General features: G+C 40.6%; 1 protein-coding gene across 1 annotated transcript; it reads right to left on the reverse strand.

Moving 5' to 3' along the window:
• Positions 1-650: 650 nt before the first annotated feature.
• cep44 (centrosomal protein 44) lies at positions 651-21,050 on the reverse strand. Its single transcript, XM_074698929.1, has 10 exons — positions 20,763-21,050; positions 16,018-16,165; positions 15,028-15,165; positions 13,739-13,813; positions 9,374-9,520; positions 8,935-9,063; positions 8,748-8,846; positions 6,583-6,645; positions 1,471-1,508; positions 651-923 (listed from the first exon to the last, which is right to left on the reverse strand). The coding sequence occupies exons 1-10, from the start codon at positions 20,852-20,854 to the stop codon at positions 800-802; spliced, it is 1,053 nt and encodes a 350-aa protein (XP_074555030.1). The 5' UTR covers positions 20,855-21,050; the 3' UTR covers positions 651-799.
• Between the last annotated feature and the right edge of the window lie 1,010 nt (positions 21,051-22,060).

Below are 22,060 nucleotides of genomic sequence, written 5' to 3' on the forward strand. Positions count from 1 at the left end.
TTAAAACAAGACAAACACTGGAATCACCAAAAAAAAACAGAAACCAATATGTAGAAGAAAAACTAAAATAAAGAAAAAATAAAACAAGGCAGGGAATAATCACAATCTTGACAGGTAAACTCATGTTGAGCCGACTCTTGTTAAGTCATTCCAGGACTCAGTAGGAGGAAAGGGAATGACAAGTTCAAATAACATGAAGGACCTGACACCCGAGTCCACTGTGTGCACGTAGATGTACTGAGTGGTTAGTATTATAGCCACAGTGTCAACAGGGGGATAGAATGTGCTTGAACTTATTTCTGAGGATAACCAGTGTGTGTGTGTGTGTGTGTGTGTGTGTGTGTGTGTGTGTGTGTGTGTGTGTGTGTGTGTGTGTGTGTGTGTGTGTGTGGGGGGGGGGGTTAACATAGATCAAATAGGTCAGCACAGATCAACACAGTGTTGACTGAAATGAAAATAAGTGTTTAAATTAGTTCATGATTACCAGGTTAGGAAAACCAATTGGCTTTAGCTAGGGTAGATTTAGTCTTTCATATCTACAGCAGCGCCCTTGAGTGGACCACTGGAAGAAACAGGAGAGCAAAGGATCATGTTCATATCAAATACAGAGACAAACAACGTCATTTAGTTAGAGAACAGAGTGATTTATTTTAGAGAGCTCCAGCTTATACACACCTTTTCATTAAAACCACTAGACCTCAGAGGAACAGATTATTTTACGATCTGTTTCTCATTTTGAAAAGAGATCATTGAACACAGATTCAAAAGGAGCAGAGAAGTTTGTTTTCTTAAAAAAAAGTCATAACGGGACAGAAACAGAGGATGCTAAACTGCGTTCTGAGACCAGATGAGGGGTAACATATTGGGATGAATTTGTTGATGTATTTTCAATGTTCTTCAGCAGACTGGAGGTACTCTTCAACCTGCATAGTTTAGACACACAAACAGTACCAGCAGTGAGTGTGTGTGTGTGTGTGTGTGTGTGTGTGTGTGTGTGTGTGTGTGTGTGTGTGTGTGTGTGTAACTACCATACAAACAAAGCTTGTGAGTCATTTCATTTAGTTTCTTCCTAAAAAACATCAGATCTGGCTGATAAAACTGCAGCGCTCTCCTGCACAGACATTTTAACAAATCTAGCCCACAGGTCTGATCTCTATTCAGGTCAAAAAGGTTAGGGGTGTAAAGAGGTGTGTGGAGGAAGGCTGGTGTTAAATTCAGCAGAAATATGAACCATGACAGTAATGTTACCAGATAATGTCTCCATGAATCATCATCATCTGAAAAAATAAGAGAGGCTGATCTGCTATGGAAGCTACAGTGTGCAGCTCATCATAACAAAGAGTTTTATCCTCAGTTAAACTATCATCTTACTAAGAAGACAGGAACACAGACAAAGGTAAAATCAATCTTTGTTCATCCTAAAGGTTTGTAAAGAGGAAAATAAACTGTGCTAAAAAAAGATGGGCTTACATGTTGGTGATTCTCTCCAGCCTCTCTTTCAGATCCTCCTGAAAGAGTAAAAATATGAGACAGATGATAAAATAAACAAGAGACAAATGATAGAAAAAACACAAGACAAATGATAAAATAAACAAGAGACAAATGATAGAAAAAACACAAGACAAATGATAAAATAAACACGAGACAAATGATAAAATAAACACAAGACAAATGATAAAATAATTAAAGACAAATGATAAAATAAACACGAGACAAATGATAAAATAAACACGAGACAAATGATAAAATAAACACGAGACAAATGATAAAATAAACAAGAGACAAATGACAAAATAAACAGATGACGAAATTAACACGAGATGGATGATGAAATAAAAATATGAGAAAGATGATAAAATGACCACGAGACAAATGATAAAGTAAAAACATGAGACGGATGAAAATAAACACAAGACAAATGATAAAATAAACACATGAGACAGATGATAAAATAAACACAGATGATGACATAAACACATTAGACAAATGATAAAATGAACAGATGACGAAATAAACACATGAAACAGATGACAAAATAAACACAGATGTGATAAACACAAGTCAGATGATAAACACATGAGACAGATGATAAAATAAACACAGATGATGAGATAAACACGTGAGACACATGATAAAATAAACAGATGATAAAATTAACACATGAGACAGATGATAAAATAAACACAGATGATGACATAAACACTTAAGACAAATAAAAAAATAAACACATGAGACAAATGATAAATAAACAGATGGCGAAATAAACACATGAGACAGATGATAAAATAAACACATGAGACAGATGATAAACACATGAGACAGATGATAAAATAAACACAGATGATGAGATAAATACGAGACAGACGATCAAATAAACAGATGACGAAATGAACACATGAAAAAGATGATAAAATTAACACGAGACAGATGATAAACACATGAGACAAATGATAAAATAAACACAGATGATCAGATAAATACGAGACAGATGATAAAATAAACAGATGACGAAATGAACACATGAGACAGATGATAACATAAACACGAGACAGATGATTAACACATTAAACAGACGATAAAATAAACAGATGACGAAATGAACACATGAGAAAGATGATAAAATTAACACGAGACAGATGATAAACACATGAGACAGATGATAAAATAAACACAGATGATGAGATAAATACGAGACAGATGATAAAATAAACAGATGATGAAATTAACACATGAGACAGTTGATAAAATAAACACAGATGATTACAAACACGAGACAAATAAGAAAATAAACATGAGACAAATGATAAAATAAACAGATAACGAAATGAACACATGAGACAGATGATAACATAAACACGAGTCAGATGATAAACACATTAAACAGACGATAAAATAAACAGATGACGAAATGAACACATGAGAAAGATGATAAAATCAACATGAGACAGATGATAAACACGTGAGGCTCATGATGAAATTAAACAGATTATGAGATAAACACATGAGACGGATGATAAAATTAACACTAGTATAGTTATGAATAGTTGATGAATAAGTGAATGAGACATGATAAAATAGACATGAGACATATGTCAGATTTCAAAAATCCTTTATTCCCCTGTGCTGCTGAGAAGCCACTCATTTCCTTGACCTCTTTTCGTCCCTTTGTGTCTGTTTCTGCTCTGACTACTAACGAGGGCTTCATAGAAATGTATGGAAACAGTTATTATAACGGACTGTTTACTGTTTGAATGGATGTTGGGCTTTTTTTAGCCCAAATAAGATTTAACTCACTGTATCTGCACTCACTGGACACTTTTACCTGTTCAACTGCTCCTTAATGAGAACACCTAATCAGCCAATCACAGGGCAGCAGCTCTGCAGCATTTAGTCATTTAGACCTGGTGAAGACACCATGCTAAAGCTCAAAGTGAACATCAGATGGAGAAGAAATGAGATTTAAGAGACTCTGAATGTGGCCTGGTTGTTGCTCTGAGTATCTGACAAACCACTAATCTACTCGGATTTTAAACAAACAAAACAAACAAACAAAATCTGTCACAATGCTAAAAACGCCGGCAACAAAGTTTCCAGACAGATACCATAAAATCATGGTTCAAACACTGTGACACAGAGCTACGTGAAATAACTGTAAAAATACAGGACTAGATTGGACTAGGACAGTCAAAAGTAATTAAAATACAGTATTTCATAGTTTATAAATGTCCGTTACGCTGTAAAAAAAAAACAACTCAGTCAAAGCACATTCAAATCAGATTCCTTTCAAGTTAATCTCTGTAATTTCATGGTATATGTTATTTATTTCAGGAAACAGTAAAATCAATCAACATCAATTTCCTGTTAAAATTCTAGTTTTGCCATGTACAATAACAAATTAATAATGTATAAAAACAAACTGTACATAAAACTTAAGATAAATGTCAGCAGATTTACAGTATATATGTAGTTTCATAGAAAATTAGCATTATTCAAAAGATCATTCCTAAATTATTATGGTCAAACACCTTCAAGTAGTGACAATGCAAAGAATTCTGCAGAAAAATACTGTGATTTCACAGCAAAATACTTTTTGTTGTGATGGCGTTTTGTTACTGTGAGTAAGAAGGGAACACAGTGGATATAAGTCTCTGCTGAACATTAAAGTATTGCACTGGGTGAACAGGCTGCCTGTGCAATACTGCATGGACAAGCTGTGTTATTTTTAATACACTGTCATTAAAAAAATGACCAACATGGCAAAGACCATAAACACATTTTGTTTGTTAACACATAACACACTTTAAAAATCAGTGGATACATGGTCCGCGCCATGGAACATAGACAGCCAGTCCGCCCCATGGAGCACAGACAGCTGGTCTGCGCTCCTGAGGTACAGACAGCCGGTTCATCCAGTGGAGCACAGACAGCCAGTCTGCCCCATGGTGCACAGACAGCCTGTCTGCCCTTGTGGAGCACAGACAGCTGGTCTGCGCCTCCAGTTCCCACTGTGGATCACAGACATGCTGAGCCCCCGGGGGCACAGACAGCCAGCATGCCCCATGGGGCACAGATAGCCAGTTTGCATGGACATGCCCCCTGTCCAGCAGGGTCTCATATCCACACAGTGTCCTCACTCATGGTTACAAGCACTTTTACAATAAAAATGACTTTGCTGTAAAATAACAGGAAAAGTGTGACATTTAGGACACAAACAAACAGAGAACAACGTGACCTGTGACACATAAGAGGAAAGTGTTTCCAGTTGAAGGGCAGTGTGTTCTGTTTGGAGGTTTCTGGTTTTTAAAATCTGTTAGTGATCATAGAACAATTCATTCCTACATTTTTACAGTTGTTTCACATAGATCTGTGTTACAGCATTTGACTGTAATTTTAAAGTAACTGTCTGGAAACTTTGCTGCCAGTGCTTTTACCGATTTTCTTTTAGTTTGTTAATTTTTTTAATAGTGTAGTCCTGTATTTTTACAGTTATTTTGTGTAGTTATGCATTTTTACAGTGTTTGACTGTAATTTCACAGTATCCATGTGGAAACTTTGCTGCCAGTGATCTTACAGTTTTTTTTTTTACAGTTTTGTTTTTTTAACAGTTAATTGGAACCATGAGTGAGGAGGGAACACGGTGCTATATGCTATTATCGGCATAATACCTAAAAAAACATACCTGATGTTATTTTACTGATAATTTCTGTAATTTTCCAGTTTTTAAAATTATTTTCGAAAAATAGAAGAAAAAAAACTCTGAAAATTAAGGGTTATTAACCCTAAAATTGAGATTTTTTTACAGTTAAAATTACAGAAAATATCTTCAAATTTACCAGCATTTTGTTGTTTTAAAGAAAAAACAGGAATAATCTGTTGAAAATAACAGACCATTTCCTGTAAAATTACATTTTTTTAACAGTGCACAACTATCCCTAGGGTTTACAGAGAATGGACCTAAACAGAGCAAATATCAAGAGGTCTCTGGGACTAAATGCCTGTCGATGCCAGAGGTCAGAGGAGGATGGACAGACTGGTTGGAGCTGATAGAAAGGGTCAGGTCTGCAGTAGAACCATCTCTGACCCACAACAACGCCCAACCCCAAGCAGACGGCCAAGCAGAAGACCACACCGCATGACCCTCCTGTCAGCTAAGAACAGGAAACTGAGGCTACAATCCACATGGGCTCACCAGAACTGGACCACAGAGGACTGAAAACTGTCCCCCTGGTCTGATAAGTCTGGATTTTTGCTCCACATCCAGATGGTCAGCTCAGGGTTTGGAGGAAACATCATGAAAGCATGGATCCATCCTGCTTTGAACCAGTGCTTCAGCTGCTGCTGCTGCTGCTGGTGTGGGGGAGATTTTCTTGGCTCATTTTGGACCCTTTAGTCCCACCAGAGCCTGATCTTAAGTCCACAGACTACCTGAGTATTGTTGCTGACCATGTCCATCCCTTTATGAGCACAGTGTATCTTCTGATGGAGACTTCCAGCAGGATAACGCTCCATGCCACAAAGCTCAGATCATCTTAAACAGCTTTCTTCAACATGATGATAAGTTCCCTGGACCTCCACAGTCCCCAGATCTCAGTTCAGTAGAGCTCCTTTGAGATGTGGAGGAACGGGAGATTCACATCATGGACAACACTGAGCAACATCTCTGTGGAAGTTTCCAGCAGCTTGTTGAATCTATGTCTCCAACAATTAAGACAGCTCTGATGGGAAAAGGGGGTCCAACATGGGACTGGCGAGGTGGACCTGACGAAGTGGCCAGTGGGTGTATATAATCATATTTGATCATCTTTGAACCGACACGTCATCATTTTTCTGGTGAATGGGATGTGTTGGACAACAGAACATGTTTCTAGAAGAGGCTTATCAAAAGTTTGTATATTTGAATGTTTCACATTCTTGTGTTAACTGCTGAACACTCACAGACACTGTAGGGGGTCCTCTAAATGGATTGAAACACAGTTAAATAGTACTCATTTATAACATCCATGAAAATACTGAGCCCAGTTAATATGAAGCTATGTTTTGTTTACAGTGACAGATGAGTCAGACTCCAGACCATCCGCTCACCTCTGAGGAATCAGTCATGGTGGAGGAAGACAAGGGTAGAGGCCACGGCGGCTGGACGCTGAGCTGAAAGAGAGGAGAGAAAAGTGGAAACACGTTTAATGAAAGAAAAGTCTGAATACTGTCAGAGCCACAATCACACCACCAGTCTCCTAACCCTGCTCATGGAGCCAGACTCAGACAGGGAGACCGGCAAGGTATGTTCAGATTCCTCGGTGGTTCAGTACAGACCCAATCCATGTGTTCTTTGACATGTTTGTCCAAGTGAGATTCTCATACATACGTCACAATACAGAATGAAAATCAAACAGGTACATAAAAGCTTTGAAGTGATCATCTAAAACATGCAGCCACAGACAGCCAAAGCCCCAGGACTCCTCTGAAGATCAGAGACATTTAGGTTCCCTGGGGTTTGACAGCTTACAGTCATGGCAACTGGTGGAGTTCAGACAGCCTGAAAGCTAACTCACACCTGTTTTCTTTAACATGTGGTACCTGTGTGTGAACCTGTGTGTGTACCTGTCTGTAGCTTAACTTAAGCTGTTGTTGTTGTGATTTTCCCCTTTTTGCGTTTACATTTTAAAAATCCAACTGTAAGGTCTGCTTGAATCATTATACTGATGTCATTTAATGCATCAAAGGGTTGGATTCAACATTTATATCGTGATGCAGAGGAGAAATAACAATATCATGATAAACACCCACCAAAAATATAAACACAAACACTTTTAAACACTTTTGTTTTTACTCCCATTTTTCATGAAATGGACTTAAAGATCTAAAATTCATTCCAGATGAACAATATTACCATTTCTCTCAAACATTGTTCACAAATCTGTCTAAAAGTGTGATAGTGAGCACTTCTGCTTTGCTGAAATAATCCATCCCACCTACGTGTTTCTGTGTTTGTTACTGTGTGTACCTGTGTGAGTCACTGTGTGTGTACCGGCATGTTTCTGTGTTTGATACTGTGTGTGCATACCTGCATGTTTCTGTGTTTGTTTCTGTGTGTGTACCTGTGTGTGTCACTGTGTGTGTACCTGCATGTTTCTGTGTTTGTTTCTGTGTGTGTACCTGCATGTTTCTGTGTTTGTTACTGTGTGTGCATACCTGTGTGTGTCACTGTGTGTATACCTGCATGTTTCTGTGTTTGTTTCTGTGTGTGTACCTGTGTGCATACCTGCATGTTTCTGTTTGTTTCTGTGTGTGTACCTGTGTGTATACCTGCATGTTTCTGTGTTTGTTTCTGTTTGTGTTCCTGTGTGCATACCTGCATGTTTCTGTGTTTGTTTCTGGGTGACCTGTGTGTGTACCTGTGTGCATACCTGCATGTTTCTGTGTTTGTTTCTGTGTGTGTCACTGTGTGTATACCTGCATGTTTCTGTGTTTGTTTCTGTTTGTGTACCTGTGTGCATACCTGCATGTTTCTGTTTGTTTCTGTGTGTGTACCTGTGTGTGTACCTGTGGGCATACCTGCATATTTCTGTTTGTTTCTGTTTGTGTACCTGTGTGCATACCTGCATGTTTCTGTGTTTGTTTCTGTGTGTGTACCTGTGGGCATACCTGCATGTTTCTGTGTTTGTTTCTGTTTGTGTACCTGTGTGCATACCTGCATGTTTCTGTGTTTGTTTCTGTGTGTGTACCTGTGTGTGTCACTGTGTGTATACCTGCATGTTTCTGTGTTTGTTTCTGGGTGACCTGTGTGTGTACCTGTGGGCATACCTGCATGTTTCTGTGTTTGTTTCTGTGTGTGTACCTGTGGGCATACCTGCATGTTTCTGTGTTTGTTTCTGTGTGTGTACCTGTGTGCATACCTGCATGTTTCTGTGTTTGTTTCTGTGTGTGTACCTGTGTGCATACCTGCATGTTTCTGTGTTTGTTTCTGTGTGTGTACCTGTGTGCATACCTGCATGTTTCTGTGTTTGTTTCTGTGTGTGTACCTGTGTGCATACCTGCATGTTTCTGTGTTTGTTTCTGTGTGTGTACCTGTGTGCATACCTGCATGTTTCTGTTTGTTTCTGTGTGTGTACCTGTGTGCATACCTGCATGTTTCTGTGTTTGTTTCTGTGTGTGTACCTGTGTGCATACCTGCATGTTTCTGTGTTTGTTTCTGTGTGTGTACCTGTGTGCATACCTGCATGTTTCTGTGTTTGTTTCTGTGTGTGTACCTGTATTTCTCCCAGTTCCAATCTGGTTTCCAGAAGAAGGACCCTGCTCCTCAGGTCTTCCCAGCTTTCTCTTGAAACAATCACCATGTCTGATCCTCTCTGTCAGATTAACAAATGTCTCTTTTCTTTAGTTTGAACGAAAATGAAAATGATCAAGAACTGTGGAAGTTAAAGATGTATGCTGAACCTTCACTGTGTGAGCCTTCCTCTCCAGGTCCTCCAGGCGTTTTTCCAAGACTCTGAACCTGTCCAGTCCAGCCTGAAGACCCTGCAGCTGGTTTTCCAGAGCTGAGAGCCTTCCATTGACTTCTGCAGACTGAGAAACAAGACGATGGATGACTTCTTTAATGTGACTGAGCGCAGCTCTCCTCCGCAGAGGTTTGAGGTGGTACTTTAATTGTTTCAGGCTCAAACTCCAAACTCCTGAAGAGGCAAACCTCAGAAGAGTTTACAAACCACTTTAAAGAGGAACTTGATCCATCTCCTCTCAGAAAGAGAGTTTTGTTAAAGGACTGCAGTACTTCTACCAACCACCAGGTAACACTGTTTCCAGAGTTTGAAGTCTATGAGCTTTCAATCTTCTGAAGAAATATACGTTTTACCAGACATAATGAAAGAATGCTTACATAGAGAGGCACCTCCCCCTTGTCTCCTACTGGCTCTGTGGTCCCGTTTCCAGGAGAACTGGAGGACAAAGGGTCCATAACGGGGGAGTTCAGGTGAAAAGTGGAGTGACAATCTGTGTGAGTGATGACGACGGGCCGATCAGACACCTAAAAGTCAGAAAATCACACAGCCATGTGAAACTACCAGGAATAAAGATTACCATCATCATTCACCTGTCTGACTCAGCTCACCTGTCTGACTCAGCTCACCTGTCTGACTCACCTACCCTGTCTAAATCAGCTCACCTGTCGAAAACAGCTCACCTGTCTGACTCAGCTCCTTCCTGCTAACAGTCATTCAGTCATCCTCCTCTGGTCCCTGTTCTAAAGATGTCATGAGCCTGTTTCCACCAAGTGGTCTGGTTTGGATCAGTACAGCTTGGTAGAGGTTGGATCAGTAAAGTCTGATCCTGTTTATGTTTCCACATCCTGGGGATGGGTACCAACATGGGTACTTTTATGGGTACTCACCAAATTCTGGCAAAATATGGGGTACCGATTCATAAAAAAATCAAAAGGTTCCATGTTTAGGTACCTGAATGCATCCTTGTGACTGTGAGGGAGTGGAAGAGTGGGCAATTTTCCATACTGGACATGAACACAGCATTGCAAGGTTATATACTGAAGATATTGGATTGAAAAAAAAAATCTTATTTTATCATGAAACAAATTGATATTTCTTACCACACAAATACAAAAAAGCACCAAAAAATGGTACTGTTGAGTACCGGTACTGGGCATTGGTACCTTATCGCTTCAAATGTGAAAGGTACCCATCCCTACCACAGCCAACCGCACCCTTTATGGTAGGCGGAATGTAAGCTGGATGCTGATAGCTGTGTCAGCTACCTAACAGTGTAAGGCAGGGGTGGGCAATTCATTTTTACCAGGGGCCACCAAAGTTATAATAGTTTTGCATTTGTCATTATAGTGTAGTTTTAGTTAGTTTTGACATTGTTGTTCTCATTATACTTTAGTATTAGTTAGTTTTGACTTTTTTTTCCATTACAGTTTGGTTTTAATTAGTTTCAAAGCGGGCATTCCAGTTTTTATTAAGTTTTTATTTTTGCAACAAGGCTTAGTTTTAGTTTAGTTTTAGTTTTTTCATACTGTTGGAGCTATTTCATTAAATTCATTGTAAACACCAGGGGGCAATGAGCACGATGCCAGGCAGCGACCTCCCAGGGAAACCTATATTGGTAGGGGTGGGTCATTGGGGGTTATGCACCTGGAAGGAGATACAGGTTTTTACCAGGTCGGTGAAACGTGATGAAATGTTTGTAAAGGATTTCTTCTCAGTAAAAGAGGCAAATTGGATTTCTGAGTGGAGCCTTTGTTTTGACCTGCGTACGACCCAACTGGAAAGGTGGATCGTGGCTGTTTGTTAAAGTAATTCCCCAAGTTTATCTTTTAGTCTCTCTTCCCTTTTTTTTGTTTCCACAAATAGCCACTACACAAGTAAAAACCTTCTTTTAGCTTAGGGAGGACGCGCTGTTAAACGTTGTATGTTCACTACAAGCGACTTCACTGTGTTATCTATGTTTCCTCTCTCCATTTTATGTCTCCACCTGATTGTCTCTTACTCCCACGGCTCGACCTGTCAATCAACTGCACTTTAACAGACGGCTGTGACGTCGGCTCCATAGCAGGAGGGTGGTGGTATGCAAATCCAGCTGCATTCAGCCCCATGACCAACCAGATAACGCAGATGAATGAAACAACTTTACTCATCATGAAATATATAATATTCATTGTGCAAATTTATATTTTATATATATATATATATATATAAATATATATATATATATATATATATATATATATATATATATATATATATATATATATTTATATGTACACACACATATAGTTAAAACAGAGGACATTATATTTTATTACTTCTTTTTCTTTTTAATGTCTCAATCTTCAAGGTAATGTTGATGGTAATGACAGTGGGGCGGCGCCATAGTGCCCTCTATTGGCCAGCCGCCACTGTTTAGAACTACAAATAAACTTTCTTCAGTTCATTCTTGTTTTTTTAATGTCTAAATATCAACCCTCCTCCTTTATCTGGGCTGGGGACCGGCAGAAGTGACCATAATGAGACACACACTTGGTCATTCATGTGAATGCAGTTGTTTGCTCTGGAGCAGCAGGAGGAGACTGCTGTGGGTGAGGAGGACTGTCTGTCTGTGTTTTAGATGAGGGAGGGAATCACACACGCTGACCATTGAGGAGATCAAAACACACTTTAACACCAGAAAAGTTGCATTAAATGTCATCTTTAAAAAGCTCACCAGGAGGATCTGAAAAGTCATTAAATGTAGTGACAAATTCTCTAAGTTGGCAACACTCAGCCGTGGTTTTATCCTCTTACTGCCGCCATCAGAGCTCACACTGAATCTAAAGAGCTCCCAGACAGCAGAACAACACAACTCCACAGGTACACCCTCTGACTCTGTCTTCTCCGCTCGTCATGTGAATAGCACACATGCTGTACGCCTTTGCCTCGCATTGCGCATGCGTATGACCGGAGCTACATACTTGCTCCTCCAAACTGAGCAAAATGAAGAAACAAAAACCACGAACCAAACAAAGCACACATGCCCCAAACCAAGTGAGAAAAAACAGACGGTTCAGGGTTCTTATCATTAATTGTTCCATCACTAGAACTAACATGTTCTCTACGGAGAGAGACTTTGTGACAGCCAGCTTTTCTGCCTTCCCGCTGCTGTCACCAGCCTCTCAACACGCAGAGAGAGAGGGAGAGCAAACGAGGGAGGGGGCGTCCCAGTGACGCGACACTGTGTTGCGCTTCCAAAGTAAAAGCAACTGAGTAATTTATCACATATTTTCCTCCTCTGTGGTGGAGGGGACAAATGCGCCTGTCTCAAATATTGGGGGGGACACCCCCCCCCATTCCTACGCCTATGTATGTAACTTTTAAAGAAGACAATTAAAAAGCTTCTTAAATAAAAGCAAATACTAACAGACATGCATGTGTGTACATATCAGGGTTCTTATAGTTGACAAAAACATTTTTGTTGAAATAAAAAATAAAAACAAGGCTTTACATAAAACAATGACTAAAATTCCTAAGCGAGTTTAAAAAAAACTTTCTAAAATAACCTAAAATGACGGAGAAAATGTCTTTAGTTTTTGTCTATGTCAATCTGTGTCATACATAAACTCGTTACTTTTACCGATGGAGAGAGCTGGCAGGCTAACACTCCTGAATATGGAGGGAGTCTCTTATTTTTAAACCCTTTCTCCTGCTGGTCTCCTGGCTTGTGATTTCTCCTGATTGTCCCCCCACTTTAAGTTTGCTTCTGTGAGCTCTAATATTTTTCTAAGTTAAATCAAGTCCTGTACTTGGGCGTTATATCGAAAACTCAAAAACCATCCACCCCCTCTCTCTTTGTTGGTTTGATCCAAAGACGCTACAGGACACCTCAGAGACAGGTAACTGTGCTGCACTCGTTGATGAAAAGTTAATCAGAGCCTTAGCTGTTTTCTATCTTTCTTTCTTTAGCATTGACATGACATGTCGTGAGTTAAACTAACGTAGCTCTGCTCTAACGTAGCATCCTCTCCAACAAGGAGAGTTTAGAGCAGCGTGAATTTTATAGTGAGAAGGCTGACTCTAAAATAGTGAAACGCTTGTCGTTGTGGAGTTCTGTCTGTCTTTGGTGTGTGATGTGCATACGTGCGGCAGATGTATGGGACAGCACTCTCTCTTCAGAACAGCAGAGTTCAGGTGGAGGAGACTGACTGAGCCAGTGAAAGAGAGGGAGAATTCAATCCAGTGTCTTGTACAGTGCCTGTGATAGATGAAGTATTAAGACATGTGCACTAGCACAAGTTTTATGTTTACGATTGGCCTCACACAGGCTGGACAGGGACGTACAAAGGGTCGGATGTGGCCTGCGGGCTGTTGTTTGCCCAGGTCTGATGTAAGGCCATAGTAATGTGACACAGTGTACCCCGTTAATAATTCCAACAGAGAAGAAAAACGCCACACAGTTTGGTTTAGACTGCAGTTTGATGCTGTTTGTAACTGTCCCACAGGAAGTGACCATTCTTTCCAATCAACACGCTGCAGTGTTTCTAGCTCCTCCCTCTGAGGTCAGATTGGTATGTCTGGCAGCCCAACAGGAGGGTACTAAAAAGTGGGACGGTACAGGTTGGTCATTTCGGGACCTGTTCCAGTATTAGTCAAAGGAAACTCAACAAAATATGTGCTGTACTGAGACAAACTGAACTGAACTGAACTGAACTGAACTGAAATGCTCGGTGGAAACAAACAGTGTATTACAGGATACTCACAGTGAGAGCTTCAGTCAGTGCTGGCTGAACATGTCCTCTGGAGCCTTTTTCTGGAGCCAGACATCTGACACTAGGCTATAACACACACACACACACACACACACACACACACACACACACACACACACACACACACACACACACACACACACACACACACACACACACACACACACACACACACACACACACACACACACACACACACACACACTAATGTAAACAGAAAGACTTTTTGCCCGGTTCCCTCAGATATTTAACTGACACATGAAGAGGACAGGACTTGTCCTCGGTAGACCACCAAAGAAGCAGAGTTGGTAATGATGGGCTCTGCTGTTCTCTTTGTGTCTAACGTTCTGAGAGAAACATGGTTTAATGAACATCTGACACATTAGATAATAGCAGGGATGTGTCCTCAGCTTCATCTGCGTGGTAAATGTTCAGGTTCATCAGGGTGGAGCAGTTCCAAGCTCTCTGGACAGCACACAGCGTAAGGAGAGGTCTGAGTTCTTGACCTCAAAGAGAAGTTCTTTCATCTATCCAAAGATCACCACATTAAAGGTGTACTGCTGAGTACAATGACATATCAAACTACAGAACAACACCCTCACAAAGTCAAACCTAGATCCAGAGCTTAGTGACTGTCAGACCTGCTGAGCCGAGGCTGAGACACAAACGATGGTGTTACAGTGGAAAGTGTGACCCTGTTGACTGGTGACTGTCAGCCCACAATCACTGGCACATTCAACTGAAGGTCTCCAGCTAGCAGGGTCACTCTTTGCTCCAGAAAACTAGTTGCTCTGTAATTGTCATGATCTCGTCAGAACCCAGGAGAACTTGGGTCCACAGTGAAGAACCGTTCATGAGAACTGAACACAGAACATCCAGGTATTTTCAGCTGCTGATGGTTTGTGTTGAGGGTTTAGAGAAGCTAACTGGTCTGAATAAACAGAGCTAAAAGCTACTTACGCTGACTAAATGTGGTCATCTTTATGATCACACAGGATGCAAAGGGGACTGTATCAGTAGCTTTGTGGTTCTATCTTAAATATGGGACAAACACACAACGCAGAACGAAAGCAGCTGATCCGGATCAGCTTCAAACTGCAGTTCCTTCAGAGTCCACTTGGGGTAGTAGGGTAGTAGCATCAGAAATTCCTCAGCAGAAATAAACCAACATGTTGACAGCCAGGAGTTTAAAGACCAGGCTCAGGTTTCTTCTTCAGAAGGGTTCAGAGGGTTTAGTTCATGAAAACCCAAATGACATAGTTAAAAAGTAAAGTTCACACCTTCTTCAGCTGGCTGTGTTTCTGCACAACCAGGTTTATGATGTCACAGACCATGGAGATCTTCCTCTGAGAGAAACCCAGCTGCAGGAACTGCTGCTTGGTCAGCACGGGCTTATATTGGAAGATATCCCTCAGCAGCTACACACACACACACACACACACACACACACACACGCACACGTATACACACACACACATACAGATATACACATATACACACACACACATACACACATACACACACACACACACACACACACGCACACATATACACACACACACATACAGATATACACATATACACACACACACGTACACACATATACACACATATACACACACACACACACACACACACACACACACACACACACACACACACACGCACACATGGAGGAAGAAAAAGGTCACTACAGACTGATAAAATGATGTTAATGATAAAAAAAACACAAAGTGTGTGTGTCTCAGTGTGTCTGTGTGTGTGTGTGTGTGTGTGTGTGTCTGTCTCAGTGTGTGTGTGTCTCAGTGTGTGTGTGTGTGTCTCAGTGTGTGTGTGTGTGTGTCTCAGTGTGTGTGTGTCTCAGTGAATATGTGTGTGTGTGTGTCTCAGTGTGTGTGTGTGTGTGTGTGTGTGTGTGTGTGTGTGTGTGTGTGTGTTTCTCAGTGTGTGTGTGTTTCTCAGTGTGTGTGTGTGTCTCAGTGTGTGTGTGTGTGTGTGTGTGTGTGTGTGAGTGTGTGTGTGTGTATCTCAGTGTGTGTGTATCTCAGTGTGTGTGTGTGTGTATCTCAGTGTGTGTGTGTGTGTGTGAGTGTATCTTAGTGTGTGTGTGTGTGTGTGAGTGTATCTTAGTGTGTGAGTGTATCTCAGTGTGTGTCTCAGTGTGTGTGTCTCAGTGTGTGTGTCTCAGTGTGTGTGTGTATTCTAGTGTGTGTGTGTCTCAGTGTGTGTGTCTCAGTGTGTGTGTGTGTGTGTCTCAGTGTGTGGGTTACCTTGTAGAGTGTGTCTGTGAAGCGGAGGTCAGTCTTCCCTGCCAGCTCTAGCCCTGCCTCCATCAGCTGTTTGGCTAAGGCTGGAGAGAAGGAGGTGAGGCTGAAGCCCAGGATGGGGAGGAGAGCTGAGGGGTCTCCTCTGGACAGGCTGCAGGAAACAGGTTCATGGAAATGTTCACAGCTTAAACACCTGAACATGCTGTCAACATGTCAGAGAGCCACCATCCAGTTCAAACCCCAAAAGAAACCAAAGTGGTTTCAGAAAAGGCTTCTTCATAGTTCACTGTCTGACCCTTGGTGAGGGGCAGGAGCACAGACCTCTGTCTCCTCTTCCATCTCCATGTTCATTTCCAGTTCCTCCTTACACCCTACACCAATATACCCCAGTCTACAGAAACACCATCCTCATTCTGATGAGCTTTAACTCAACTTTGATCTACTGAGATGTAGGAATTTTCATCTGTATAAAGTTTGTTCTTCTTCTTCCATACTGATAAACTCCTATGAGAGGAGGTTTCTGAAAACTAAATCAAACTCAGTGAAAAGAAAAAGAAGTTCCTCACATTTAGGGATGACTGTTTGAGCAGGAGCAGTTCATATGATGGTACTTCACTGGGGGATTGATGCCCCCTGTGGTCACTTGGTGTCATTACATAATCTGTATAGTCACAGAATGGAGTCAGGTGTGCAGTGAGTGTGTGAGGGGTTTACATAGTATTTAAATGAGGAGTGACATCACACAATGCCCAGGAAAAGGACCGATCTTTAGTAAAAAGAGGAAGAGTTTCAGATATCAAAAACTAACACAAGCTCACACACCTGACAGTGTGACAGTGCAGCAACCTGTGAGCCTATCAGTCTGCAGTTTGAGACACATCCTGTCCCAGGAAGACTCTAATTTAGTTGATTTTGTTTGGGGGAAAAGGAGAAACCTGGAGGAGATTTTGTCTTAAGATATACCAGTTAAGATTAAGGAAACAGCCCTAGCCTAACCCCTATCCCAAACCTCACCCCTAACCTTTGTGCGTCTGCTTTTCAAGGCAAAAACAAAAGCACGTAATGCAGAAGGTGACCAAAATCACATGACTAAATAAGTGTGACATCAAATGGGAGGGTGTGTTGAAGTTGGAAGTTGACTTAAAAAATGTAAGGTGAGGGAAAAGACATGAGCGATTCTATAATTAGGAGACATTTCATACAAAAAAGTGAAAAAAACGATGTGCTTTTTTTCCTTTTTATTCTATTTGTTTGCACAGTAGATACCTGGAATGTACTAAATTCATGAATTAACAAGCTCAAGTTCTAATTTATTAATTTTTTGAGTAATAAAAAAATGGTGCACTACCTTGTCAACTGTGCTATGGACAAAAGTTGTGACTATTTTTTCCAACATAAATCCACATTACACTCAATTTAGAGTAATTCAACATTTCTATGTCAGACTAAGCTACCTAGAAACGTCCTTCATCTGTTCTATCACAGTTAAGACAAAATGTATGGCACAGGATTCATGTGTAACACAGCTAACAGGACAAGAAGCCAGAAACCTCTCTACAACATCACATTTTGTGATGGTTGACATTTCCTCCATGTTTTGTCCCTTGTGCTAACTGCAGAGCTTGAACATGGCACCACCTGACCTCCATCAGCTCATTTTTCTGCTCATTTTTTCCCAGTTTGGCCTTTATAACATATATGTAAGACAGCAGAAAATGCTGGCAACACAGTTGATGAACAGTTAATGCGCCCCATGTACAGACAATCATTATTTTACTTAAATTAATCTTTTGAAGAGTTTTTAAACAGTTTTTTTTTCACGTTTTAATTATTATTTTAGACAAATAATACTGGAAATAATGTTCACAAACACGTATTCTAGGGTAAATTTTGAAGAGCAAACTTGACATTTGAGAAATCGGATAGCGTGAAAACTATAAATTCCAATACATGAATAGCACTTTTTGCTAAATAAATGATGGAACCTGCTAACATTTTGTATTAAATGGGAGTGAAATATCTGCCAAATGATTCACTGTAAAACTGATCATTGCTTGAAATTAAAAATAAGGGAGACCGGGTATGGTTGTGACAGTTCTGCTTCAGAATCTCTAACTCACTGAATTTTTGAGTCAGAGTTCTCAAACTTTAATGCAAAGTACGCACATTGTTTACTACAAATGGCACCAATTCAAACCTGAGCAAGAATCTCACAGAGCTCACCAGGTGACGTCAGATACATTGTGGTCCTGTGTCACAACCTACCCCACCTCCAGGGTGGGTTGTAACACATGCTGGGGTAAGTTGTAACAGTAAGATTAAAAAAAAGCAAAATCAGATCACGCCCTTCAAAAAGAGGTTTATTGAAATAGAACAATCCAGAACAATGTCTCTTTCTGTGACTGACCATAACTCACTTCCTGTTTGTATGTATTGCTGCGTTACATTTGAACTTGGAACTGAGAAGTCAGGAGTGGGAATGACGTCATCTCCAAGTTAACCATTCCAGTTGCCAAGTCAGAAAAACGTGCCATAACAGCAGCATTTCTGTGCATATACGTGGAATAATACTATGTGTACGGCTGATTTTTTGCCACAAACATTAATCAGAAATTCTAAAGAAAACAGAATATAACAGTAGCTTAGTTACTGTGCAACCCTGAATTCAGAATTTCCTCCAGGGAACTCAGGGGTGGTGTGGGTGCTCCGACTTCCAAGTCAAAAATTCCGACCTCAGGGGGCGTCCCACTCGGAACTTAGCTTCCACAAATCATAGACTGTGTAAAACATGTATGTAGCCTCTGCAACATAACCCGTCTGTTCCTGAATCGGTGAAATGAAGCCAATTTGTGGACACAGTCACATTTGCTATGACGCCGGCTGTGTGTTTCCTTTCAAGCAGCTACAGGTACCCGACAGTCTTTACGTTTTTACTTAAACAACCAATAAAGTGTTCTGAGTTTATGCCTCAGAGCAAAAAGCAACAATGGCTGGCTGTCAGACCTTCCCCGAGGTATATAAGATTAGTTTCATAAGTAAGGATGGGCCAATCACTGATCTCTGACCACGGGTCCCCTAAAATCAAGGAAATTGGCACTGATCGATAGGCCAGACGATGGATTGGTGCATGTCTACACACAGGTCTAAGAAATGATCTGTTTGGTGTGTGTGTGTATTTTTAATCAAAGTCACTAACAGTTGTTTGTATCCCTGGAGTGGTGGCTTTTTTCTCTCTCTTCTGAGGTGCAAAATTCCCTCCATCACCTCAGAGAAAACCTGCTGCTCCAGTAACATAAACTGGGATATCACGAATGATGTGCTGATGTGCGAATGATGGGATGAATAAAGTATTTTTTATCTTTATTTATCTTTTATCTTTATCACAGGATCCAGTAACATACACTGGGATGTCACAGGGTCCAGTAACATGAACTGGGATATCTCAGGGTCCAGTAACATGAACTGGGATATCACAGGATCCAGTAACATACACTGGGATATCACTGGGTCCAGTAACATGAACTGGGATATCTCAGGGTCCAATAACATACACTGGGATATCACCAGAGCCTCAGCTTCTACAGTGGTTTGTAGGAACATGGCAGATCCCATGTGCCTTTGCGACTGATCTGACTGACGTACTGTTCTTTGAGACTTTACCAGAGGCTTTTTGAAAGCATCTGCAGGTACGCCTCTGTCAGTCTTTCTTTTCCACTGCCTCGGTGTTATGTGGCATTATTAAAATCAAGAAAATGCTCCGAGTTGTACATAAGGGGATGGCTGAACATTTTTTAAAGATGTTACAACCCATCCCCACCCCTGTCAGCCAGTGTTTAACTAGCTATATTAGTAAAGTGGATTGAAATCAGCATGGGAAAAATACATCACATTTTGCCTTAGGAACTACAGTTTGTTCTGAAGCAAGTCAAATGGTTTTATCTGGAATAATATAAGTTTTTAACAAAATATAGTCCTAGTCAAAAATGTGCTTCCTTACCTCAAAATCAGTTTTTACTTTCTCTAGAATCTGCATGTTCCTGTTGCCAGCCCTGACAATCACCGTGTGTGATCAGGGTGGAAGTGGGTAAATATTGAAATGACCATGTGACTCCTGTCTCATCCCTGGCTGGAGGAGCGGGTGGTGTTACAACTCTCCCCATGTTACAACCATACCCGGTCTCCCCCCTATTTAAAATTAATAAGTATACCCCATGGACTTGAAATGAACTTCTAATTATAGAATCACTCATATGCATGTCTTGATTGTGATGAAGGAATACAGAGGACCTGCAGGGCAATAAACACTCGGTTTAGAGTTGTTCATCTTTTTTTTCTGTTATGTCAGATTTTAGGCAAAGGCCCACAGTAATGACATGAACAATAAATCTAAACCTGTTGTCCCAGATTAACAAACACACCACCAAATATTAGTTTTATGTCAGCTACATTAACAGGTTTGTAAAGAATGATAAAACACATCCACTTCATTTATGTAAAGCAGACAGCTTAAGAAAGTCAGATATGTGTTAATGCAGAGAGGGGGGGTGGAATAGCAAAAACTGTGCCAGCATACCAGAAACCCTCTGTGTCAGCTGTGTGTATGTGTGTGTGTGTGTGTGTGTGTGTGTGTGTGTGTGTGTGTGTGTGTGTGTGTGTGTGTGTGTGTGTGATCTCTAAATGATAAAAATGTCATCATTAGTCTGAGAATCCTGAGTAGAGCGGTTCACCCCGTGAACCCGAGCTCTTACCTGCTGTAGTCGACGTTTCCCGGGTACTTGATAGCCCTCAGGAGGGTTTCCAGTTTACGCAGACAGCCCTGGACATCTCCGGTGGACAGCATGTTGACCGGATGTTTCAACCGTTAATGTTTGTGTTTCGTTCGGTTGTGTTTTCCAGGAGTCAGCTCTAAAGCGTTACTTTCTACAATCCACGACCACGAAGGAATTAATCTTTACTCTCCACTCAGTCCAGCGACCTCGCTCCTCCGAAGCTAACTGATCTTTTGTGTCAAAAGATTCCGTTTCTGCCGGGTGATCCACAACTTGGAGCTGATTGGCTGTTTCAAGTATTACGTATGAGTTCGTAAGGACATGACGTCAGTGACGTGGCAGGCACGCACGCTGTTCTTAATTTGTCCTGTTTGACTTGGTTTGTTAATTTCTGTGAAACATATCGTGTGATCACAAAACACACGTTTAGTCTTTGTTCTAATTCACGAAGCAAATTTGTTTCCTTAAATTCAAGAGCTCAATATGTCCGGTATGACCAGAAGAAAAGGGGCGGGGCCGAAAGACACGGATGACAGGAGTGGAGATGAGAAGTTCAGCTTGTGTCAGTGAGTCACAACTCTTGACTCATCTCAGCAAAACCCAGAGCCTACAACTTTTAATTAGCTCATTGTTTCTCGTCAGAATTAAGTTTTATTAAGCAGCTGAAGCAGTGCAGGCCTGACTCCAACCACTTTTAAGTCCACATATAACCCCCTGCTGCCTGTATTAATTTATAATTGTGTGGAGGCGAAAAAAAAAAGAAAAAGTTTTCGAGTGGTTTTGCATTCTTACACATGCTAAATTGTGTGAAGATCGTCATTTAAATATAACACATACAATATGTATGCATAACTTTTATGATAAGTATGGACATAATAATTTTACCTCCTGACCAATATATTGCCACATAGTGCATTTGATATGATTCTTGGTATGTGCAGACTATGAATCAATAGGTATTTGAGTTATACAAAAGTAATCTCAGCTGCATAAGGGCCTGACACGGTACACCATAAATTAATGACATCAGGCATCAAGAGGTTAAAATATACCTCTTTTATTCTATTCTTTGTGCTCTATGTATGAATGGTGATTTATTTGAAATAAATTTACCTTGTCTTGCTTTGCCTTATTTAACACAAGTTATTATATTATGTTAAAATACACATTTTTTATTGATTAAGTAATTATTTAGAAAGAGGAAAAAAGAAGGTAGGAAGGAAAAACCCGTGGTTTTTTAAAGGAGTCGTTTCTTTGAGCCGAGTCGTTTTTAGACG

Source organism: Halichoeres trimaculatus, unplaced genomic scaffold (assembly GCF_033239565.1).
Source record: "Halichoeres trimaculatus isolate MK-OKI-2021-1 unplaced genomic scaffold, fHalTri1.1 fHalTri1_scaffold_2, whole genome shotgun sequence".
Taxonomy (NCBI): Eukaryota; Metazoa; Chordata; class Actinopteri; order Labriformes; family Labridae; genus Halichoeres; species Halichoeres trimaculatus.